General features: G+C 35.7%; 1 protein-coding gene across 2 annotated transcripts in view; it reads right to left on the bottom strand.

The window, feature by feature from the left end:
• Nucleotides 1-1579: 1579 nt before the first annotated feature.
• USP9X (ubiquitin specific peptidase 9 X-linked) overlaps nt 1580-26727 on the bottom strand; it is a 99852-nt gene continuing 74704 nt past the window's right edge. Inside the window, exons 27-45 of one of the 2 annotated variants that reach the window (XM_082778699.1) lie at nt 26130-26238; nt 25393-25539; nt 25127-25273; nt 24172-24379; nt 22308-22528; nt 21716-21906; nt 21118-21291; nt 18695-18836; nt 17772-18522; nt 17128-17251; nt 15624-15849; nt 14415-14544; nt 11044-11229; nt 9164-9384; nt 7062-7150; nt 4664-4820; nt 4076-4288; nt 3469-3564; nt 1580-2022 (exon numbers count right to left, since the gene is read on the bottom strand). In XM_082778699.1, the coding sequence (XP_082634825.1) occupies nt 1888-2022; nt 3469-3564; nt 4076-4288; nt 4664-4820; nt 7062-7150; nt 9164-9384; nt 11044-11229; nt 14415-14544; nt 15624-15849; nt 17128-17251; nt 17772-18522; nt 18695-18836; nt 21118-21291; nt 21716-21906; nt 22308-22528; nt 24172-24379; nt 25127-25273; nt 25393-25539; nt 26130-26238 (3667 nt within the window). In that variant the 3' untranslated portion in view covers nt 1580-1887. Of the gene's footprint in view, nt 2023-3468; nt 3565-4075; nt 4289-4663; nt 4821-7061; nt 7151-9163; nt 9385-11043; nt 11230-14414; nt 14545-15623; nt 15850-17127; nt 17252-17771; nt 18523-18694; nt 18837-21117; nt 21292-21715; nt 21907-22307; nt 22529-24156; nt 24380-25126; nt 25274-25392; nt 25540-26129; nt 26239-26727 lie in introns of both variants that reach the window. The other variant, XM_082778698.1, reaches the window with a different exon arrangement.

The following is a 26727-nucleotide window of genomic DNA, read 5'->3' as shown; positions in this document are numbered from 1 at the left end:
TTACACTAAATGCATAAGGATGCACTTGCGACTGAATTTTCCTTTGTTCGTTTCAAAACTACATATCTTTAATTTGATAAGCAGCTTTGTTTCTATCAACTCATTTGTAAAAAACACCATCAAGCTTGTGCTCATTAAATATATATATGTATATATAAAAACATACAAAAAGTACAAGATAAATCACATTAAGAAACTTTTACAGTGTAATTGTCCTGATTACTTTTATTCTTAAGGGCCAATTTCTTTCTTTTTTTTTTTTTTTTTGTGCACAGAAATCTCAATGTCACTGTTGTTCCAGAATTCAGCATAGTGCCACTGCACAGAATTCATCTTTCTGTGCAGTCCATTAAAAAACAAAAACAAAAAAAAAAAAAAAAACAAAAAAAAGAACCAACCAAAAAAGAAAAACAAAAAAACAAACACACACACCACAGGACAAAACATTCTTCTTAAATCAAATTCTATTTGTGAATTCAGCAAAATAATTTCTATAAAATAAAACAGCAAAATATTTAAATAGTATAGGGTGGGCTGTATCTGTTTTGCAGGGGTATTTGGTTTTTAGACAGGTTCCAAAAAAAATTACACACATTCAAGTTACCAATTTTCATTTAAATACAGTATTTACTGATGCGTTTCTTGAAGTCTTTAAACAAATGTTTATTCTGGAATAGAGATACCTCAGAATTGCAGTTGACTAACCAGTAGTTTCTTTTATAATTAAACCCTGCTTCTAATGTTAAGATTTCCTGTATATGGATAAAGAGCTAAGACAATTCTTGCTTTCAAGTAGAACTGTGAACGAGCAGAAAACCAGCAAGTTAACTTGGTGCAGTGGCACTCACAAGTACTGTGTGATTTTGTTGACTTCCACTTCACTGGGATGCAGTAGAAGGAAAGTGTTAGAAGTTTATCTAATAAGCTCTACCAAAGAAACAAAACAAGCACACCAAATACAGTCTATTATGCTCCAGGCATCCTGGCATAGCAAATTTTTGCATATTTGTTTTTAAATCTTTTAAATTCCTATTACTGAAAACTAAGTGTTCTTTATCCCACCCAGAGACAGAACTGTCAAACATCAGATGTGAGGAACACATGTGAAACTGAAAACCACTTGTTTGTCACGTCTTCCCTCCCCATTTTATAGTCTAGGTGTAAGAAGAAAAAGTTCTGAGCGATACAGTTGTCACATTGGGACAACTGCTGTCACTTTTTTTCCCCCTCGTTGGCTACACTAACTTGGTGTGAAGCCATGCTAAATGTTACAGCATAACTATAGCTTCAAAGTGATTAACCTAATACCAGAATGAAAAAGGCAATGAAAAAAGATCTAGAAACAATGTTACATCACCAATTTTCCACATCAACCAAATAATTAAAAGGTTACCAGCCATTACGTTGCTCATAGTAAAATCGACTCCAGTGGCAAAGAATTAACATGAAACTATTTTTGTGGTTGACATGGATAGGCTTTTTCATAAAGGAGTTGATCCAACTGCCATGAGGCAGGCAACACTGGTTGCAGAGCGCAGCAGATATATCAAGATTTTTTTTTTGTAGATCTGTGAGTCTCATCAAGACAAAAAAAATGTTTCTTGCTTAAGAATTAACAGTCAAACATTAATATACTATATACACCTTTGCCATTTACACATTAGCATCAGGCCATTTATTACAAAACACTATACACTTTCCACTGCAGGCGGGTTATATATTGACAGCAATTTTCTGCAGATAAGACAGTGAATAGACTCTCCACTCCATGTTGATTAGGAATAGTTTTTCTAGTTTTAAATATTAGCCAGACACAGAGAAAGGTTGGACTGTAAGGCCTGGGTGCACAGTCTTGATGGAGCAAGTTAATTGATTATGTGCATTTCACTAATCTTTTGTCTGAGGCGGGGAAACTTCTTCACTGCCTTCAAAATTTTCTTGTGCTCGTTGGCCAGTTCGCTGAGGGTTGTTCATATGATGTGCTGCCGGGCCTGTATATGGCTGTCCATGCACATGGTTATTCTGTAATAAAGCATAAACATTTTAAAAAGACTTTAAACCTGCGGATTGTTTCCTAACCAGTTACTCGGTTTTCACCTCTATATTCAAACTACTGAGACGTACTATCAAGCACACTGAACTTCTGTAGTAGTATCTGTACGGACATACATCAGTTCCTTCATCCCTCTGAATCACATCCTTCACTTACCTTTAACTTACACAGAACGTAAACAGGCTTTCAACTTGTAAAGATACAAGGATTAGTTAAATAGTAATTTCAGTTTTGGAGTAAAAAACATTTACATGCAAAGCAAAAGCAGAAAAGGAGGAGGCTGGAAGAGGCTGCTTATGTGGTCTGGGCATTAACCTGTGCACATCTGACTCACACATTCAACTTGCATGAATGTTTTTCCTAAGACAAACATATCTGTGTCTGTGTAGCATACTTGGATCTTTAAGAGGGCAAACTTCAATGCTACAGGACTGAATGAAATCTAGACCAGCTGTTCTCTCCAGATGCTCTGTCCCAATTTTAGAAGTCATACGCACATCTGGCAAATGAAAATATGTACCTATAGCTTTACAGAATTTAAACAACTGTGGAGAAATTGGGAACATGAGGATTGTGCGTGTTAGTGAGAAATGCTGTCTATGGCAAGAAAGTGAACACATCACACAGATAATGGTGAGGTTACAGTATGTGTCTGAACTCAGGAGCTCAGAAAGGAGTGGGAAAATCTGCATGACTTACCAACTGCTCTGCTGAGAACACCAAGTAAGGAAAGCAAGATGGAGGGAAGATAGGTTTGGGCAGGAGAGGAAATTAAATTAGCAGATTCAGAATATATAAAATTAATTGGAACAAAGAAAAAATGGCATCTAAGGAGGGGATTTACTAATTGAGTCAAATCAGTTAAAAAAAATCTTTTTAAGATTTCTTTCAGATCTGGCTTTCCACTGGTAGATTGACAAAGCAGCCACTTAGCCTAAAACAGATTTAGATTTTTTATGTACTTGGTAAGTATTTGGAGATAAGTGTTTATATCAAGTTGCACATCACAAAAACACTTTTTTTTTTTTTTATGAAAGACTTCCAATTACTCAAACTGAAAATTAGGTGTTGGGACCTGATTTTAAATAAATAAATAAATAAAAAGAAAACTCACAAAATATCAACATGAAAATAAGACAGAATCAGATTTAGTATGCATGAGCCTGGGATGATGTCTGTCCCCCTGCTGTTTCTATGGATGATTAATCTCTGATCTGGTAACACAAAAATTCTCACATGAAACTGATGACAAACCCATCCCTGGAAAAATGGAGCTGAATCTTTATTTCTCTAAAGGTGACATTTCATAGTACCACGCTTCTGGCTAAATGCCTATAATCTGACTTATCATGAATGTCAACTAAAAAAAGCTATCCTGGGACTCTAAATAAAGGGTCAAACTCTCCAGCTTTTACCTGTTGATACTGGGAACCAGGTGAATGGGGATACAACGGGGCATCTTCAGGTGGAGAAGACTCATGTTCATCTGGGGCATCAGGATCATCTGGTTCCTAAAGTTTGAAAGAAACATATCATCTACTTAGGTAAAACGCACTATGATTATTCTATCCAGAACTAATCCTATGTGCAAATGATCATTCCAGGTACGCTCAAAGAAAAGACATGCCCCCTGTCCCCAGTGTCACCAATAACTTACAGAATCACAGAATCATTTAGGTTGGAAAAGACCTTTAAGAGCATCAAGTCCTGTTGTATTGTATAAAAACTGTATTTATTACATATAATACTTAGTTGTATAAAAATTCCCACTATTAACATATTATTGGAAAAAAATAGACTTTGTATTCATTCATAATCTACTTTAAATGGTCAATTTAAATTCTAGATTGCTAATTCTTTACATGACAGATGTGCATAAAAACAGTACAAGAAGTAAAAAAAAAAAAAAAACAACACAGGAGTATGTAACTAAAGCCAACAAAAGTGTAACTCCTTTTTGATCATTTATTTACAGAAATATTTTACTCAAAGTTTTTAACAGATGTCAAATTAGTTCTTTACCTCCTCTGGGCAGAGTTCACAAGCTTTTGCAAGAGTCATTCTAGCACTGTGTGATCTCTCTAGGAAGTAGCCGTTTGATGTTTCATTGCTTTGTATTGGTGGCGACCAATTATTATAGGTGTATTGGGGATTGCCAGTGTATGGTCTACGCTCAAGCTCATCTCCAAGCCATTCTACTGCCCAGGTCCACTTTCTCTTCAAATCCCCATTGCTCTGCAGATGAAAAGTTAATACTTCAGAATTATTTTATTTCAAAATATTTCTCTTTCTATATATCAGCTCAAGAGAACAGACCACCGACATCACTAGACCACCAATATACTGCTTATAAGACTCCCTCAAATACTCTTTTTTGCACAAAGAAACTTCAAATTTGAAATGAAGTCTGAGCAGTTTGCAGCTGCATCACATGAATGCAAGTTTAATCAAACTGCTCAGTACAAAATACTGACCTTACGATATTAGAAGGTCTGCATGAGTTTCACTTGCAAGTCAAAATTTCATCAAGTCAATGAAAATTGAATTAATTTTATTTCATTCTTACACAGAACTGGAGAAAAAGCAGCAACAGACAGAACAAGTTTTTACCTGAAGAATCTGGTAGGCTACAGGACAGTTGCTGAAGAGGGCTACCATGCATTTTATACACTGGTAAGCTCTTTTCTGATAATGGTTCTTAGAGCGCTGAATGGTGTCAAACAGCCCATCCCTGTCATCTGGGATACCCTTAAGTGCATTGTGAATCCTACAAAAAAAGACAAACAAACAAACAACAACAACAAAAACACAAAAAGCAGGAGTTAGAATTCAGCCTTCACTTACCATGCAATTATAAAAGGGATCAATCACTCATTCTAAATGTTCTGACTCTGGTAGAAGTGCCTTCTGCTCTTGAACAACGGGTAGGGGAATTAATTACCATCCTCACTTCTTGCAGGGTTTCCAAATTCACACGCTTTTGGCTTTGAAAAACCATTGGAGGGAGACACAGAACCTACACTGTCAACATCTCTAAGAGATGCATTCATTGTAGGAAAAGTAGCAGACCTATTTTTGTTTCATCTTTGTCAATAATCAGCAAATAGTCCCCAGGTAGCAGACATCCTAGGCCTCACTACGAGAAAGAGATTGCATTGCTTGTGTGCAGAGAAGAGCAACGAAGCTGGTGATGGGACTAGAAAACAAGACTCATGAGGAGCAGCTGAGGAAACTGGGGTTGTTTAGTCTGACAGAGACCGAGGGGAGACCTCATTGCTCTCTTCAACTACCTGTAAAGAGGTTGCGACAAGGAGAGTGTCTTGTAACATTAACTTCTCAAATCAAGAGAAATCTATGAGAGGTTCTAATACCAAAGAACAGCAGCAGGCATCTCAGTAATGGAGCAACTACAGGATGTGCGCTGTTTAAGACCAGATGATTCTTATTTTTCTGTAAGTTGGAAGAGATTACTATTTGCTATGGACAGTCACACTATTTAACTATGGAGTAGTTACACTATTTATTAAACTATGATTATCAGAGCAAAACTAAGAACAGGACAGAGACCAACGCTCCAAGCTACTGCCAGAAGTGGCAGCAAAAAATCAGAGGGTGACTGCAGTTGGCAACTTTATACTCCTCTGCTGAGGCCTAGCACAATTTCAATGAACACTATATTACAGATTGCAGTCTCAAGAATAACAGTGACGTACATCTTCAAGTACAGCAAGTCATACTGCAACATTAAACCTCCTCCATACTCCATTATTTCTAACATAGCACTATCCTAAACAAACACTTCTCACCTGCATTTCTACCCTAGAATATATATATTTTTTTTACTTCACACCTCTTAAAATATAAGAAGACTTAGGACTTCTCATGGAAGTATTTGCTTAGCAGGAAGAAAACAAACTATAGTACATATGCATTACTTATACATATACATGCAAGCTTGAAAAGTCCTCTTATAAAAGGTATTCTCATCCCTTACCTAAGCAGTAATTCCTACAAAGAAAATTTAAAAAGTCTCTCCAGCCTAGTCTTGAGGTTTTGGAGTGTGCTAAGCCAGATCCCCATCTTCTCTCTGAATAGTTTTTGAAGCAAGGCTAGGCAACTAATGAATTGAGTATAGTCCTAAGAGGGTAGTCTACTTCTACAAGTATATATGAGTTCACTCCAATACCCTTGCTGTTACTGTCGTTTTTTGAAGTGTGTTCTTACTTAAAATATTTTAAATGCCATAGGGGACATGGTTGCAAACAATTTAGTAATTCCAGTATTATCTAAGTTCACTAATTATGAAACAGAGATATTTCAAAATATTGACAAGTAGCTTTTGCTTTGTGTTACCTCACCTACTACTACTATTACTGTATAAAACTTCTAAGTAACTGACTTACATGCATTCTCTTGGATAGTCATTATTTGTAGTAATCCCACTTTTCAAAGTTTTCAAAAACTTTATTCTCTAGACATACGAAAACTAGGTTTGAAACTGGGTGAATACTTCATATTTTAGTTAAAATTCTATTGAAATATGGCTGTAGAAAATACTTTGCCTATGAAATCTGCTTTTCTCCCAGGTTCACACTTCATCCATGTCTCAGTATCACTCCTGTGATTGTTGTGCTTGTTAGCAGTAAGACCAGAACATCATTGAACCCTCTTAGACGACAAGTTTCCACGGATCAATCTAAACAACTAACAGTAAATACCAATGTGTTTAGCTTAACTGGCACATTAGTAAGCGTCTTCTGAGTGTGAACAACCTTGCACTTACAGGACTGAGTAGCAAATTTCTCAATAGTAAGAAAGATACAGGTTAAAATCTAGATTCAAGTTGTCTCAATATTTGAGATAAAATGGAAAAAAAATGCTTTATCCCTCTACTTTGATTTATATAAATTTAAAACAAACCTCTTAAAAGGATTAGCAACAGAAACACTGGGAAAACAGTCTGTATCAAACATAATAATGAATCATAAAAAGACAGGTAACTACAAACCTGTGAGTTTGCCAAGAATCCTCAATTAATAGGATTTGCAGAAGCAGATCCAAGTAAGGTCGAAGCTCATATGTGTATGAATATGCAACCTTAAAAAGTAAAAATGCAGAGAACACAAGAAAGCATTCTTTGAAGCGTGTAGATTACATGGTCAATACAAGAACAATTCATGTGAAGTTTACTGTTACTTAAGGAATATTTCAAGATACAATGCATACTTTGTTATTAGTTTAAATGCTGGTAGGTGTTTTTTTTTTCTTTAATACATAGCAGATTTTGTAAAGGACAGGTGTTTTATCATTAGTTTTTAACAGAATTGATCTGAAGCATCTGGACCAATCATGAGATGCCAGAGAAGCTACCTTGAAAAATACTTTTAGAAACACAAAATTACAAAACAGTACTTTCCACTAATATTGTTACTTCTAGACACTACGTTCAAGTCCATACTAAAACACAAAATATATGGCTAAGTAAAATATTAGTAGTGATTTTATTATGATTTTTTTCAAGTGCCAAACAGAAGGACACAGAAAACTTTCTGTTTACATAGAAAAAATGCACTGATTTAAGACTAGCTGATACAAGTCAAAAACAAACCTTATTTGGAGTGGAAGAGTGTGATTAACCCTACAGAGATTACAAAGGAAAAACAAAACAGCCCCAAATAATGATTCTTTCCTGAGCCTGAAGCCACACGTATTTTGCAGACTTGTAAAAAAAAAAAAAAAAAAGGTTCTTACATACATACTCAAAATAAATACAAGGGAGATCTTAAGATGCTAAATTTTGATTCTACTGAAAGAAGACATTGTATCGATAACGAGAGAAAAGCCGAATTAAATGTACTTACAATACAGAGACCACCCCAGCCTACTTACTTAGAATCACAGAATGGTTTGATTTGGAAAGGATCTTTAAAATGATCTAGTTCTAACTCCCCTGCCATGGGCAGGGACACCTTCCACCGGACCAGGCTGCCCAAAGCCCCATTCAGCCTGGCCTTTAGTACTTCCAGGGATGGGGCACCCACACAGCTGCTCTGGGTGACCTGTTCCAGCACCTCACCATCCTTACTGTGAAGAATTTCTTTCTAGTATCTAACACAAATCTCCCCTCTTCTAGTTTAAAGTCATTACACCATGTCCGCACACTGCAGGCCCTGATAATAAGTCCCTCCCCCATCATTCTTGCAGATACCATTTAAGTACTGGAAGCCTGCTGTAAGGTCTTCCCCCGAGCCTTCTCCTTAAGCCGAACAACCCCAACTCTCTCAGCTTCTCTTCACAGAAAGGTGCTCCAGTCCTCTGATCATTTCTGTGGACCTGCTCCAAACAGGTCCATGTCTCCCTCCTATACTGGGAGACTCAGACCCAGATTCAGCACTCCAGCAGGGGTTTCACGAGTGGAGCAGAGGGGGAGCATCACCTTCCCTTGACCTGCTGGCCATGTTCTTTTTGATGCAGCCCAGGATGCAGTTGGCCTTCTGGGCTACAGGCATGCACTGCTGGCTCATGGTGAGCTTTTTATCCACCAGTACTCGGCAAAGTGCTTCTCCACAGAGCTGCTCTCAATCCATTCTTCTCCCAGCCTGTACTGATGTTTGGGATTGTCCTGACCCAGGACCTTGAACATGGCTTTGCTGAACTTCATGAGGTTCACATACGCCCACCTCTCAAGCCTGTCCAGATCCCTCTGACATCCTTTCCCCTCTGAAGTGCCAACTGCACCACTCAGCTTGGTGTCATCCACAAACTTGCTGTGGGTGCACTCAATCTCACTGTCCACATCACAAATGAAAACACTAAGCAGTACCAAAATATTAAACAGCACCAGTCCTAATGCAGATCCCTGAGGAACTAATATGTAGCCCTGAGGGACTTAACACTGTGTTCCTAACTCAAAAATGGTTAATTGCTTTCCTAAATGTATAAAAGGATTTATTTTAATACTCCATTATGGTGTATACCCAAGAGTAAAAAATAGTGACAGAAGATACTACCCTATGGAACTCAGTATTTAATTGTATTACATTCCTATACATACAGATCTTGCATCATACACATTCATATGCCCATCTTCCTTCTAACATTTATTTTTACCTGCCAGAGAAGTTCACTGAGGACAGTGGAAGAGAACTGAGGATTCTCCCAACAGCAGAAACGAAGCAACTTGATGGTCTCTTCAGAATTGCTGCAATCTTCAATGATTTTCTTCACATAACTGGTTCTCACAAACAAAATGTCTGCTACGTTCTGCTGAAGTGCCATTATAGGTTGAGATAAATTAGGATCACCGTAAGGGTTGGCAAGCGGAGGATTACCTGGAACAAGCAGTTATTCCAGATGAAAAGGTACCAGAACACTTTCAATGTGCAGAGACAACAAAATATAAGTTATTGTAACTAATCAATATAATACAGGAAAAATACACTTAGCAGTCAGTTTGCTTTGAAAAATACTATGGTATGAAATAACTCAATTTTCTGACTGTGCAGCTCAACTTGTGCTGCCCAAGAAAACTACTACTCCCTCGCAGAAAAGATTATGCAGTGACAATCAGTGCAGAACAGCTGGAAACACATTCATATGCAACAGGAGGAATTATTGGGAGTTTCCTCGATGGTAGAATCCTCTTATCTCCAGAATCTGCTTCTAACCTTGTGTAACACAGCCCAAGCCTATCAAAATTTAAGACACATTACATCTACTTATTTCACCAGGCAATGGGAATGTCTATAATATAACACTCCAGTTTGAGTAGTGTAGATTAAGAGGACTAATGAAAGAATCAAAATTAATATAGCTTATTTAGTAAGCTTTATTTTGTGTAGAGAGACTGTTGATTTGCTCCTAATGTTTCTTGATTTAATAGTGTTGTGTTTACAATTATTATAGGAGGATGCTTAGAAGTCCAAGGAAGAACTTTCCCATCTTACAATGCTAAAGCATAAATTTACTCTGAAAACAGTAATAATAAGCATAGTAATGTTCATACACAACTTTTTTTTTTATTTATTTTTTAAGTAGAACATTAAGAATACAGTGAATATATGACTTATTTTCACAGGTAGAGTATCTTTTTGTCTTATCCTCAAATAATACACTGGAAACAAAACCAAATCAAAGTCACCAAATGATTCTGCAGCTTATTATAGCACAGTAAATTTTTCAGTTCATTAATCTTACTGTAGCACATTCTAGCCTATTGACTTTACAGCCTGACACATTGAGCTGTAATGACTTTACTGTTAAATAGCTTCTCTACAGGCTCCTAATTAGGTTTTCTAAACTATGCTTAATATAGAACACGTACATATACAGGCTATAAAATTCACATAGCCGAATATTCTGTCACCATTTCTCAAAAGTAACTGTGTATTCTCTTCAACTAGTGGGGATATTAATGATTTATACTGTGGTAGATTAATTTCTAACTGATTCTTCATCTATTATAAATGAAAGTGGTGGCTTCCGTTTGTCTTTCTGCAAATGAGCACCAAGTAGATATTTTCAAGAGCTATCCAAAGCATTATCTCTTTACCAATAACCGCTATTAGGTACTTCAGAACATGGTACAATTTTTTCCTGTACAGATTACTTTTTCCTGGTAACATGAAAGTCATTTATTATTTTCTACTCAGAATCAAAATACCTTTTGCAAGTCTTTGCAATGAGTTTAAACTATTAAACTAAATCATTAATATCTTGCATCAGCAAAAAACTACTTCACTATTTAGATGTTTTCCCATATCTTGAAGTAGTAAGCCAAGGTTTGTTTCATCTGTTTTTCAGTTTGTCAGCATATAAAATCAGTTTTGTCTAAAACAAACATTTCTGCCTTTAAACAAAGGGATTGCTATACACAGAAGTCAAATATTTTTCCAGCTGATCCATTTCATACACAGTCAACAAAATATGTACAAAAGACATTTATTGATATACTCAATTAATAGTTCGGGAAAGTGGAAAATTTACCATACCATTGATAGAAGACTGCATCCGCGATGACACATTGCAACAACGGATCAGTTGTGACACAACAGTGTATAGCTTCCCCAGTTCAGCATACTGGTATTTAATTGGAGGGCCTGGACCTTCATCCAGAGCCACAAGCATGAAGGTTGCAGGAACATTTAGTTTCAGAAGTTGTGTCTTCTCTGCTACACCTTTACAGGGGAAAAAAAAAAAAATTAAGAAAAAATCCTATTTTTAGCACCGACAATGTATTTTTTCAGAAAAATAACTACACAATTGATAACTTCGCAGTTGCTGTTTTTTATTATCATCATTATGCTTTCTGAAAAAAAGAAAATCCGTAAGACGCACAAGAAATTATGTTCAGATGAAAAAAATCACAATGAAGAAGAGCAGTAGATGACTACAATTTCTTAATAGCGTTCATTAACGCTTCAGTAACTAGCATTTGTGTTAATAGCAAAGTTTCAGAGAAGTCTTTTGGGACAAAAAATAGTCATTTTTTAAAATAAGTGTTTATAGTGGGGTTCAGAAGAGGATGAACACCCTCCATATTATATTCCATGATTTGTCCATCACAAGCTAGATACATCAGTTACAAATTTAAGACACTTCCAACTGTGGCATACTTTGTGGTAAGTGTAAATAAGAGCGACAAAAATCAATTCAAGGAGAGAAAAAACAAAATGAAAAAACCTGCCAAGCCAACCAACAATTCAACTAATTCAATCAATCAGTTGGTGTCACTGCAAAAGTACCTTGCACATACTTACCATTAAACAAGATATGCCCCTTTCAATCTTATATTCTATTTCTCAGTTTGGTTAAAAGTCATGCTTTCTCATACATTTGCAAAGTTTTTTCTTAATCTGAAATACAACCGAGCCTTACCTACCATCGTTCTAATAGGATGAAGGAATCCAGATACCATGTTATTAGAGCTGTTTTACAGTATTTTTTGGTTATATTAGATCGTTTTGTAGTTACGAATGGAACTCTCTCACACAACTTGGGGTGTTGCAGGCAGAATGGATTGTATATTTTGCTGAATGAGCACTCCACATCCACACAGATGCTTTCAGTTAACAGTAGTAAGACAAGCACAACTGTTTAGTATTTCTTTGTTTGTCTTTGCAGAGTAGATTAGGATAACAACCAGCCCCAGAAATAAAATCAGGTTATGCTTTTTCATCTGCATTCTGAGTGCTTTCCTAGTCAGAGCCTTCAAACACACCAAATAACACAAAATGCGCTGAATGACATGGAAAACTCAGAAAAAAGTTACAGCAGAATGGCATCTCTTTTTATTCTATAGTGACAGTAAGTCCATTCTGGGGGTAATGATGGAACACTGCTTGACTGAGAATGCTTTGATAGACAAACTACATCAAAATATTGTACATTATAGATGAAATTAAATTAACACGATTACCTAGGGTTATCTTAAAATATTAAATTCCTTTTGTGCGGGTAGACAATTTTAAAGAACTTCCAAAACTCTGTGCGTATGTTTGTGGCAATCCTATGTGGGAATACTGAAATAACCGTTTGGATTGATACACTTACTTAACACTTCAGCCACAAAGGAATCCAACACAACCTCAGATTTATAGCCTGCATGAGGTGATAACCAGCAATGGCAGAGCTGTTCAATACGTATTACAAAATTTTGTAGGCTTTCCAGGGGAACAGATTTTCTCACTTCATGCTACTTGACACAAAAGGATGAGAATATCTTGTGTCAGAGTAAGAGGGAGGGTCTATTAGACTATCACTATAAATAATACCATATCTTGGGTAGAACTTGCTGTAGAGAAAGACGCTTTGTGACTTATCACATGAGAAAGAAAAACAGCCCCTGATAGAAGACCCTCATAACTTGGAAGAGTAAAATGTAGAGGTTGGTGACAATTCACTAGGTCTGAACCCGTGGCTACCCTCACCCATCTTGGAGTGCAGAAACAATCCTTAATTCATTTGACTAACATTTTAATCCTCTTAATTGCTCTTCCTGAGAACAAATACATAAAGCAGCAATGTTTTAACTCACCTGAGAAACAGGTTAGCATTATTTTTCAGTGTGCTGGTAATGCTATATGAAAATGATACAGCCATTCATTTGAATGTGAGTAACACCGATCTCAGTTTAAAAGCAAAAATTATCTTTGTTTTGAATAATTACTTTGGATATTATTTCATCCTATTCTTAGCATATGGGATAGTGACTTTATACGCAAAGAACCTACACAATCCAGAATTTATTACAAGTTTTTTGTACTTCTAAATCCATGCCTACTACTTTTTCTGTAGTGCTGGATATAATTAAGACCCACAGCAGAAATGACTGATGCTGTAAGGGTCACAGCCAGTATTTCACATTCATCACTACAAAATTGATAATCATCTCATGTCAGTTGTATTTCACCTTGTTTGTAATGGGTCTTCAATGTAGCATCTGCAAATACAGGTCGTCCTACTAGCCTTGCATTCAAATATGCTTATCAAACATATATTAATATGCAATCATACTCAATTTCTAATTTAAGCTTTCATTAGAAAATGTAGGATACTAGCATTTAAGAACAGAAACACTTTCCCAAGCCTGGGAAAACTTTACTTAAGCCTTCCTATGTTGCAAAAACACTGGCTTTTCTTGCTTGTGTTTATTTTGGATGAACTGCAATACTTGATAAACTCAGAGTGGAATTTCCTGATTTTTGCATTCTTTTACCTCATATGATGTCTATGTTGAAAGCATTCTGGCAAGCGATGTCTAAGAACAAGCACAGATTAAGCTATTTCCTCAGTCCCATGAAGAGGTTTTAAAGGGAAGACAGTTGCAGAGCTAGAGTTTTGCATTTGTAGCTGTCAAGTTTCTTGGTTAACTAAAGAAATTAGTATCAATGGGGCACAACTGGAGCACATAGATAAAGCATGACTATCTGCACTACTCCATTTTCTTTATGGAAAAATCATCCCTCTCTTTCCTGAACTTTCACCTCTCTCAACTTCTTCAGTTTCAAAAGTTAAGACAGTCCCACATGCTTCTTGGATCTTGTGACCTCCCTGCAAAGAAACCTGAATGAAGCATAATCTTTCTTGCCACATATTTTCACCCCCACAGTCTTTGGAAGGACACGCTCACATAGCCCCAGGCTTCTTGTGTTAGTCTTCCAAAGCTGGCAGGAAGACAAAAGCTCCAAATCCTAAACTGGAAGAGCACAGATTCTCTACAGAGAATTTATGAGACACCTCATGATAACAATCTACCCAAAGCTGAGAAACTGGATCCTCATGCAATTACCTGGGAAACCGAAAAGTTAATAAAAAACAGTTTACTACAGCACATCAGAAAAAGTGTGTGTGATTTGCTTACCTAGATTGGCATACATCACAAACAGATTGAAATACTGCTGCAAGTGACGTCCATGTTCAGATACTTCCCTTCTAAGAAGATTTAGTACCGCTCTCAGTAAGTGATCACTTAAACTTAAGTTATCATAAGCCTATAAAAAAAAAGTTTGATTATTAGCAGCAGAACCTGTAAAATCTTTGTTTAGTTTATACTTTTAATTCTTGCTTTCTGCTGCCAAACAGAAGGGACTTAAAACACTAGCAGCTTGTCTTCTGAACCTCACACAAAAAGTCCTGAGCACAGCAATACGCTAATATACTAGTAAGGTAGATATACAATGAATAAGACTTGCATCACTAAGTATCATACAAGTCTGAGGAATTATACAAGTATGTAAGTTTTTAACTGTAAAAAGCACATGCAGTTCCACTGTGAACTTCACAGAATAAAATAAACAACCAAATCACACCTACAGGTTTATCTCAAATGCCTTCTGCAGAACAAAACAAAAAATCCCAAACAACCCACTATCAAAATATATGTAACCTTAACATAAAACTAACTCTTTTGTTGGATTCAGTAGTGAAAATACTCTGAAAAAAAAATGGAATAATACAAATGAAATAATTGTCTTACTGTAGACATTAAAAACCTTAAAAATTTGACATAGCAAAGGTTCATAAAAGTTGTTTTTTTCCCTTAGATTTTAATACAGTTCGATTTCAATACAGTGCAAACAAAAACATTGTTATGCCAACTACAACATTAAGATTTCGGCTTTTTTGTGTTTTGTTTGGCAGTTCTGGGCATATAAGACTAGGCAATTCACTTTCTACTCCTATGCAAAGTTAAAACTTTTGATTATTTCAGTGTTGCAGAATGCAAGGAAAGTACTCTAGGTAACTCCTACTTTTTAAAATTCTAAATGGAAAACAAGGGTTCACTTTCCTTTTCATTACCTAGCTACAAGCCATTCCTTTTATTTTGTAGTTTCATACTTCCAACTAAACTCAAAGTTCTTGCTACTTAGTCCTGACAGAGATTTACAAACGAGGTGAAACTGAACCCCCCTGACAGCACCTCTCATGAACTGGTCGAGTTGCCTAACGGTACGTAGAACAGTTTTCCTGTAAACACTAATGCATCTATTCCAGAATTAGCTTATATTAAACACTTATAATGAAGAAATAAGAACAAGTTTCAGAAGCTTTTCATTAGAAAATTAAATACCTGACTGGAAGGTCCAGGAGAGGCAAAAGGTGAAGGACATGGTCCATCTTGCAACGAAAAATGTGCAATAAATACTATAAGTTTTGCAAACGCACCCCTAACTTCAGCACTAGGGCATTCCAGGAGATACTCAGAGAAGCGGTTTGAAACATTAAAAAGGACATTATGTGCAAACCAAAAGCGTACATTCTTGCTGTGACGGAGAAGGATGCATAATGCATCATACCTGAAAATAAACGATACAACTTAATGATTGCGACACTAATAAATTGAAAGATGTATTCTTTTTGCAGAACTTGAAAATACACATTAAAGGTGACCTCCAAACATTTTTGCTCACAAAATGTTTACAATCAGATAAACTGTAGCTCTTATAGCAATATATATATTTTTTTTTTACAGTCACACACATACAAAAAAAAATCAATAAAAAAGGTATTAAAGTGTAGCATTTCACTTCTACCATCCATAAGAATGAACAAAGGATTATGTTCCTTAACCTCCAAACCACTACTCAACACAGCTGTAAACAGGCAGTCCTCATTCCCTCTGTATTGGAAATGGGGGAGGAGTAAATGACAGAGAATGCTTGAGGTGGACTTTACAAGCTGTGTATAAGACCTGCAACCAAGCATATTATTCCTATCAGGAATTTATATTCTTTTACAGATCATTAAAAAAAGAAGAGTAAAATATCTGTCTTGGAGAGGTCTTGTGTGACTTCTGTCCTCTGCAGAAATATATGAACACCTCTTGATCTCTTAAAATAACAGGGGTAACAACTGCTCTGAAGGTTGCTGTTGGAGAATGTTGGAGAAGAAAGTGAGGCACACATTTGCCATGTATTACAGAACTACTTACTTGTTTCTGGGAAACTATTGATCATGAATACTAGATTTTCTCCCTAGCTCTGTCAGAAGTAACCTGCTCTCTTCTCTACTGAACCCAGTAACAGTTTAACGAACGACAGTGGTGAAAATGCTGTGGTGCTGTAAGGCTATTGCAGTTTGTTATACCCCACACAGATTTGAATCACAGGCCCCTTAGCAGTATCTATAAGCACTCTGAAACTTTAGACTCTTTTAGCAGAGTATGAAAGTAACAGACTTTCAGAAACAGGACACAAATATTAGCTGCATAACTTCGGGTTGAAAAGAGCTTTGTTTAAAACTAACTGAACTATGAACAAACCATTCTGAATTGAAGTCAAAATACACAACCTATTATTTTGCTCTAAAAATGCAGACTCTATTGTCACAGACGAAAAAGCAGATTTAAGCTCTATTAAAAAAAAAATGCTGTTCAGCTCAGCAGCTTATTTTAAGGCTCATTTTCTTCCCAGTACTTTCCCCCTTTTTCATGTGCAGCTTGGCCACAGATTTGGGGGAGGGGTGGAAGACAGGACGGACCACTAACACCTTCTGTTGTCATGTGTATACAACTAGGATCTTTTAACCGACACTGAACTTCCGAAACTGTAATTGTTGTTAAAAAGATAAGATACCAATCACTAGCAGGGCCACGGACTATTTTCTTTGTATGAAATCCTGTGGTGAAGAGAAATCTAGCAGCAAGCTGAATACTAATCATAGTTATTTCTTCTGCTTCAGGCAACAGATGATCTTGTCCTAAAGAAAAAACAAAATGCTCACATGTAGACAAAGTAAAAGTGATTTAGTTTTAATAATTTAACAGATTCCAGATTAACATTTTGTCTGGCACGGGTGTTCAAATTTTAATAGGAAACATCAAAACTGCCTTAGCTTCTATAAGGTGTCATTTGAAAACGTAAGCTTTAAGACAGGCATACGTAAACCTTCTGTTACATGTTATTGATGTTTAGAAATCTTTCAGCATCTCACCTGTAAGAACTGTCTTCAGCAGAACCCCTCAAAAACTTAAGTATTTTAATGTAACTTAGTACATAAACTGACCAATGGTTGCCAGGTTATTGAAGTATTTTTTGCTCAATATTCCCACGTGCTATCACTGATGACCAACTCGGCAACAGATGTCTAATTGCAGAAATCCAGAAGGTATTCAAAGCAGAATGTGTAAAATTTTCATTGGCTAGACAAATTCTTGACAACGTAATCAAAGCTCTCCTTGCAAGAAATTAACCCGTAAGTATGGCACTCAAGTACTAACCTGGAGGAGGATTTAAGTAGACACTGTTACACGTGAGCAACTTCTTTATGAACTGGAAATATTCTAGGCTGTACTGCATACGATTGTGCATGAACTGCACGTTCTGCTTCCGGACACTTCGTTCAATGGCTGATGGCATTTTAATCTGATGGGGTTTAGTGGTGATAGCAAGTTCCGAAATGTATTTTATTAGTTCATTGTCTTTGTCTATCGTGTCCATACGTTCATAAAAAAGGATATAAGCATTCCACCACCTCTTCTGGCGTCGGTAGGACATACGCTTCATCATGTGATCAAATACTTCTCCCATGTATTCTCCACCAAAACACTGATTTTTCATTTCTTCATCATCATCCATTTTACACTCTGTCACATCTCCATCATCAAATTTGTACCACCGATTTTTCTCACCATCTCCACCATTCCTCTGGATAATGTAAGAATAATAATGTCCACCACTGGCCTGGCCACTGTGTACAAGTACACCAACAAGCCTGTATTTTGTGCTCCCACAGTGTTCATTTTCTGACTGTTCGTTTTGTATTATTTGATTTTCAGGATTTACATCATCCCCTTCCAATTTAGCTACACCTGCCACTGTGTAAGGCTCCATGTCCAGCTCTCTTGGAAATTCAAAATAGTCGTTGAACTTGATTGCACATTCCCTTTCCCAGTCATAATCAAATCGTTTCAACTGGATCGCAAGAACAGGAGGCAACTTCTTAATCAACAAGCGTTTGACTGTATCAACCTAAAAAAAAAAAACACAAAACATTGGCAGTTATCAGCTCTTTAGTTCCCATCCATATGCTTTTATCAACAACTAAATTTGGTAACTTTTTCCTAAACACAAACCATGACTGAACCTAGTACAGCTGTAGCCATACATTTGTATACAAGTTTAATATATAAGGAATCATTACCTTTTTGTTGCATTTTTCACAATGATATGCATTTGCACCTTCCAGTAAATCTCCTTTGACATACTGTTCCAAAGAATCAAGAAGGTTTTGGTGATTTCTTATATCTACATTCAGAGTTGTGAAGGATTCCTCACATTCATACCTACCAATGAATAGGCAAATATAAGAGAAAGGCATATTCAACTTATTCATATTCAGATCCATATTCAACTTATTAATAAGGCATATTCTCAATAAGAGAAAACATATTTAACTTACGTTGATGCTGCTACATAGTACCCTACTGCAAATAGGTTATTCAGCATTTGATGTCAACCTCTGGCAAAAGGAGTTAAACAGTAAAAAAGACCCGAACTCTTTTTTAATTGCAGTCTTCCTACAATTACATTATTGTATCTGCACATTGTATTTTTCCATCTGCACTAACAGTAGCTACTATATGAAGACTGCAATTGCTTGCTCGTCTCTAAGTTTGACGAAAAGATTGTGGAAGTTGAATCTTGTAGCACATCTTGTTTTTAAAGCAGCTGAAGTATCATGACAGACTCTCAGCATCCTTGAGCCAGTAGAAGAGAAGTACAGAGAGCAAAGTAGAGTACTATAATACAAATCTAGCAATACTTGTTTCAATTGCTGAACTTTGCTGGCAGGAATTACACTAATAAGCACAAACATCGTATCATACCTGAACACAACAGTTTGAAAAAAATTTTAAACATGCCTTTTAATTTTTCTAACTGAACAAAACTAAATAGCTGTCTTCATAAACACCACTTTGAATACTTATGTCTAACTTTTTGCTGTGTTCTGATACAACCTTTTAACAAACTCAAAACCAATGAACCAGAAATGCCTGAGAGACAACCAGTTAAGGCATCTTGGACAAGCATGGATTTGTTTGTTTTTTAAACAGAGAAACAAGCAATGAAAAATTAAAAAGGTCACGTCTATTCAAACATAACTCCACAGGGCCTGTTTCTTTGACAAACAATCAAGCATACAAAAGTTTTTATAACAGTGAACAAATTAATATTTAAAAACACTTCGACCGAACAAAACAATAATATTCATTCACTGTTAAATAACTCACAATAAAAAAAGAAAACCTGTTAATCTGCCATACTCTACTAGTTAAACTAATCATCAGTTTTCTCCTTCCAAAACTACAATCAGGCTACATTTTTATTAAGAAGTACAGTTGTGCAAATTTAGTAGAGTTCCAAAAAGAAAGGTAGTACATAACAGAGATAGTACATAACATCAGGAACGAATGGTAACTCAGGCTGCTTCACATCTTTATCTTCTATTTATTAGTCATTACACATAAAATGAAATCCACATTTTCATTTTTATCTCACAATATTCAACTTATTTCTAGTCATATATTTTAAACCATGAAACTTTCACAATTCCATTTAGAAGTTCTTTTAATTCACACACAAACTCAACTGAAGTTGAAAGATTATCACAACAAAATCAGTTTGTATCAGTGTTCTTCCCTGTTTTTTATTTGCTAATTGAAGGACAAGGCTAAATGGTCAATTTTCACAATGAAGAGAATTTGCAATAGTAATGCATATAGAGATTTATCTTGTGTAAAAGTCACAAATGATCTGAAAAAGGTACTGAACAGTAAGAAGGCCAATTGTTAGCAATGCCAAATTTAACTCAATAATAAAGAAGCCAACTGTTGAAACAACAAATCCATCAGACTGTCTTGAATTTTGCATATGATTCTGATCATCTATCTCTGGAGGATACAGAAGAAAACGTCTAGAGTAAAACATTACAATACCTACAATGCCTGATCGTTTGTCATTGATCACCATCATCAACAAGACAGCAAGCTAGAGATATTCAGTCTGCTCCGTGTTTTTAATACATGCTCTACACGAAGCTGAAATTCCAGTATTCTGTATTCAACTCTTATTAAAAAAAATGCAACAGCAATCAGAAGGGAAACATCACTCTGCTTAACTAAAGCTTACACACAGTACAAATGCAGTTTACTCATTGGAAAAAAACATTCATACTTGGGTCAGCTCTATCTGCACACTACAGAAGATAGAAAAGAGCAACAGCTGCTGGCCATGTCACAGAATTTTATACATTGCATTTGGTCCCTGAGGTGTTTTCACTTTTAATATGAAAAAGCTGTATCTTTTCTTCCCCTAATCAATACACAACGCTTCACATACAAACTGGTTAAGTAGAAGCAGTAATAATTCAGTATTTCAAATCATTTCAAGACCAATTTTAAGGCTGTGGAAAAACAAGGTAATTTCTAGGAGCTTTAGAAAAAAACAAACATCTTGATTCTCCACTCGCTTTTATAAGGTTGTCTGCTTTACAGCATCTTCATTATAGTTTTCATATAAAAACATAAGTTATTTTTCTATAAGAAGGAATCCGAAAACACTTACCGATGTGGGCATCCTTGACAAATCTTCTGATCGGCGAAGGACCCTCCTAAAACTTTACTTAACATTGCTGGATGGCCCAAAGCTTTTAAAGCTTCATCTAAACTGTCCACCAAGGAATTAAAAAATTCTAAAGCATCATGTTGTTCACGCAGATTTACAGGTTCACCCCAAAGTCTGAAAGCAAAAGCATATTCTTGTCACTTTTTATTCTGTTCCTCAACAATTTATTTACAAAGAATCACTTAAGCTACTAATCCTTCCTCCTGACTGAGTAAAACTACTGGTTTGTGAGGTAGTATTATCAACTGTCACTCTGTTCCTGACACTCATTCACTGCCAAGCAGAAAACAGCTTTTGTGTACAAACTTCATACTTAAAGATTAAATATCAAGCTCAAGAACTGATAGAATTAAAATTACCTTGCTGTAAATTTTGGCTTTTTAACAGACTTCTACAGAATAGTGAAAAGGTAGGGTAACAGATACAAAGTTGCAGAAATTCTACTAATTTACACTGTTAACATTTCTTCTACTACAATTTGTTTTGTGTTCTTTCAGTGTTCCAGCAAACAGACATCAATAATGAATTTTCTATTTACCTAAATTGTTTCCAAAACCCTCTTGGTACATAGTACTGTAGCCTGGAAGCTGCTAGGTGTCCAAAAATTACTTGGAGATGCCTCAGAACTCCAATATTATACTCTTTTCTATCTTCTGTTTTACTCAGTGCTGGTTTGTCTTCATATTGATGTGGATAGCCAAACACATCATCTCGTGGGTCAACGTTGCTCTGAAAAGCAGAAAAAAAAGTCTGTGCAATTAACTTTGATATGTAGCTATTTTATAGCTGGTTATATCCCTTTTTTATTTTTTATTTTTTAACCATCTAAAGTGTTTCACATACCCACACGAATAAGTAAACAATGTGTTTGTATGCATTAGTGAAGCACTAGTGACAGAAAGAGTGTATGGTGCTTTCAAGTACTCATCTATGAGAAGGAATTCTGCAAACCTTGCTACTTGGATCTCTTCAACTGTCTCTCTGACAGCAAGCCTATTCAAATAAGAAATATCATGCTATTGTCCCCACTGCTAGCAAAGGAAAGCAGTCACTTAGGTTTATTACAAGCTTTTAAAATAAAAAGTATTTTTGATGAAAGATGTTAGCAAGTTGTATGTAATTAAATTTACCTCATTGTCCTGCTTTTCATCCCCAGACATATCATCATCTACATCACTGCCTGTGCCCTCAATTGCAAGAATCCCATTTCTGATGGCTGGAATCATGTACAGCTGCTGAATGACAGAATTCATGTAACAAGTGGCACCAGCGTTTTTTAATCCTACAAATCCCTTTGGTGGTCGAGGCCCTACAGGTGGTAGATATTCCCATTCCGTAAGCGCTTCACAAGCTAAGGAAAAATAGCAGAACGCGATTAGAAAAATTACTTTGTTATAGAAATATTAGACTATCAGTTGCAGTACAGAGGACAGTTGCAAAAAATCACTGTTAGTCTGAATCATGCTGCCATTTAACAAAACAAATATTTCACTAGAACATTAATTGCTAAAATTAACACACTTTTCATACATTACAGAACTCTCTTTAATCTTAAGGCTACACCACTTTCTTCTGCTCTGCAACTAAAACAGTGGCTAGGCAAAAAAACAGTCTACGTACCAAACATAAGTCTTCCCCTCTACATTAGCAAATTTCTTAGTTGAAGCATTACAGACTTGTTAGAAGAAAGAAATTAATCTAGAATATATAACCAACTTACAGGTCTTTCATATATCTATAATATTGTTAAATGTTACAATATTTCACTTATGCCTTGCTTTTGGATGGAAAACAGTTTTAAATAATGTTATCTATATGACTTGTAAGAGATTTCTTTGTCTAACTGTTCTGTGATAAGGAATACACTGTTTCCCAATAGAAAAAGGTGAGTAAAAATGGATAGGGTAAGGGGGGAAAAACATATAGCCGCCCTTTTCATTCGTTCATTTGAAATGGAACCAAACAACAAGAGACTGAAAAACTTCACAGGCAACTAACTATTCAAGAGACTCACTGATACCACCAACTTGGCAAGCAGCAATGCTACTGTGAGAGGCAGCGGACAATTCCCACTATGGGATGCTATTTCTCGTTGCTTATAGTTTTGCTAAACTCTGCAAGTTTTAAAATTCTGTGAAATATCAGCCTGTTTTTCCCCTGTTAATATTACAGCCAAAATAATTTAGTTATCCTATACAGGGTTGCACAAAATATTGTCTTGTTTGTTTGTTTGTTTAAGAAAATCTTTCATATATTTTTTACTGATAAAAAATGTGTTAACCACAAACTTTTTGCTATCCCTGTGAAAATTCACCCATTTTTCATGACTGTAAGCTTTTAAAACACTAACTTGCCTATATTTTTGTACATACTACTTTTGCTATTATCTTTCTCCACTAAGACGGAAAAAGTTCTTTAAGTGTAGAGCTGTGCTGAGGCAAAGCCAAAAATGAGACAAAAATTTTAGAGAAAGGACTATGACAAGCAGGGAATTAGTATGGTACTAAAAAGCAGAACAGAACAGTGCAGCTATATCTGTGTACAAAGATAACAAATTAGGTGAGCAACCAAGACACTGGCATAAAAACGAGGCGGAAAGTATCTGATGAGGTGCTGGGGTTGGTTAGGCAGAGCCTGAAACAATTAGACGTATGTAGCAGACGGACAGAATGAGGTTCTTGGGAACTGGTAGGAACAAAGGGGGATAGGCAGAGATCAGAGTAGGAAGAGTCTCTTCCTAAGAGACAGGGGCTGTAACAGATACACAATCATGTAATGCAGTCAGTACATTAATGAATAAAGAAGAGTAAATATAGGTTACACTAACAAACTTTTCTAACTTTTGATGGCCTGATTTTGCAACATTAAAAGCAGCTACAAACCACAACATAAAAAAAATCTAGTTCAGTCGATAATACAAATAAAACTTATACATTTTATATATATAAAAAATAGAAAATAGTTTAAAATATTACATACTAGTGATTGCTGTACCTATGTAATACATTTCAGTCAAGGTGTCTACTATCTGTTTGAGATTTCGGACACATCCAACTGCTAGTGCAACTAGTAGCTCAAAGCCAGCATTAATAGTAGCTGGTGAACTACAGACTGGTATGGCCTGCTCAGCAGGCAATTCTCCATTTCTCATGTATTGTAAATAAACATTGGATGCTGGAAAGATGAAATCATCTATCAACTCCTGAAAAAGACAGAAGAAAATAAATCACTTATTAACATAAAAATACACACTACTTTGTAACAGATCAGAAGTTGTTATATAAATGACTGAGAACTGGAGTACTTAAAAGTACTTAAAAATAAGAGTTAAAATTGAGACCGATAACCTAGTGAGCTTTTACATTTAGAACAGAATAACTCTACTCTGAAGTGGTTCACTGGAACCTCCTTCCCCAAGTTAAGAATAAACCTGTATTATTCTTGATTGGTCATTTTTTTTTTTTCCCCCAAATCAGTATTAAAGCTCTTTATCCATTACTGCCGGAAAAAACATTGCTGCTGTATTATGTCAGATATATAAAGAAAACATCTGATAGAAGAGGTGGTCAGATGTCGTGCATTTGTTCAAATCTGCCAAAACATTAACAGCGCTAGTTAAGAACATGTGGAAAAAAAAATACAGAGGTAATGAAAGAGAGTAGTCCTATACAGGTCTATCCTGCATCTATCTCGCTATCCTGTTGTGATGTTTGCTGAGTCTTGGAAGAAGTTTACAATGTCTCACACAATGATTCTGAAGAAAGAGAATCTCAAGTACTCTTAAGAATGAAATATATATTTCATTAATAAGAAAACACTGAACTCCAATAAGAAACCCTCATCAAACAGTTAAATTGGGACCTTCTGTGTTTATAGGTCACAAGAAACAAAGCTTCTCTTACTGATTTAGAAGTAACAATCAAGAAACGACACAGGTCAAAAAGCTTACTTTAATGAGATTAGCACCTCCTTTTTCACAACCAATATGGTATTTCTTCTCAGGTGTCTGGAATGCTAGCAACTCTTTTGTTACTCCAAGGTGACCCTCTAAGATAGTTTCTTCAACACCTGTTTCCCCTGTTCTTTTTACTTCATCCTGCCATTTAAGAGAAAGTTAGGATACTGTAAAATACATCTAAGTAAAGCTTAAAACTATACTTCACAGCAAAGCATAAAAAAGCTGATTATTAGACATAAATTGATCCTAAAACTTACCCTAATCCTTTTCAGCCAGTCAATTTCATTATTGAGAAGAACTTCAGCATTAGGTACATTAATATTACTGTTGTAAGCATAGTTCAGAAGATGCCTTAAGAGCGTGAAGTAGTCTCCAGAATGCTTAGCTCTTTCTCTTGCAGTACTCTACGTAAACCAAAAATGAATGATTTGTAATTCATACATGCTTCTGTTTATAGTGCAACACTAACATTTTCTGTAAAACTGATAGTAAAGAAAAAATATGATATGTATATGATATGAAAGAAAAAAAAAAAAAGACAATTTTTAACCTTTTAGGAGTTTACAATTGTGTTTAGCTGCTAACAATTTATTTGTTTCTGGACCGTTTAGCACCTCCTTCTATACTTCACTGGGAAGAAACAGGGAAATGAGCAAACATTGAAGAGTGCCACAAGCATGCAGAATTTAAAATCCCTAGCAGGCCCAGTAAAATAAGGCAGTATCTGTACGTATCTAATCTGCTAATGATTTTTGCTTGAAGGTTAACATTCACTGAAGACTGAATATATGAAGTTTATTGTTGAAACTCTTATCAGAAAATGAACACCCCCCTCCATCAAACTGAAACTGATTTTGCTGCTTATCTACAGGTCAAAAGGAGTTTGTATTTTAATGACTTGTTAATAGCAATTTACATTCTTTTGCACGTATTTTGTCTTACTACTTTTACAGAGAAATACATTGTACTTAAGCCTTTACCTCTGGCAACTTACCCCTAGAACAGTAAACAGCAGGGTAATGAAGAAAAGGAGAGGTCTCTGTCCCATGCAACACCTCGTAGCCATTAAAAAGAATTGCTCCTGTGCCATCTGACGAACAGTTCTGAAAATCATTTAATAAAAAAGATTGAATACAATCTATCTAAAAAGAACAGTCAAAAAAAAAAGCGTGCTCATCTGTCACACTGCTTAATGCCATTTTCCTAAAACTGCGTGTTAGAAAAGAAGAAAAAAAAAGAATACTTTAATTATTCATTGGCTATTCATTTTGTTTCTCCAAGTAATATTTTAGACATGAGTTACTATTACAAAATCTGTTCCACAAGTCAAATGTTTCAAAGTAAAAGAAACTATCACCAACTAACCACTAAACCTGCACATCTACCAGCAAATACTGGATAGCTTAAAAAGCAGTTTGCAACCCTAAATAAGTGTTGACTTACGTTTCTATCTAATCAAGCCTAAGATGTGCCTAAAAGACAAAACAAAACAATCCTCCTAAAAGTACTTTTACCTTTCACTACAGTAGTTTGCTAAGCATCTATAATGAGATCAAAATTTATCATCAGAAGATTAAAGAAAAGACCCCTGA

Source organism: Aythya marila (genome assembly GCF_965140915.1).
Source record: "Aythya marila genome assembly, chromosome: 1".
Taxonomy (NCBI): Eukaryota; Metazoa; Chordata; class Aves; order Anseriformes; family Anatidae; genus Aythya; species Aythya marila.
The sequence above is the reverse complement of the archived record's forward strand: the minus strand, read 5'-3'. Positions and strand labels throughout refer to the sequence as shown.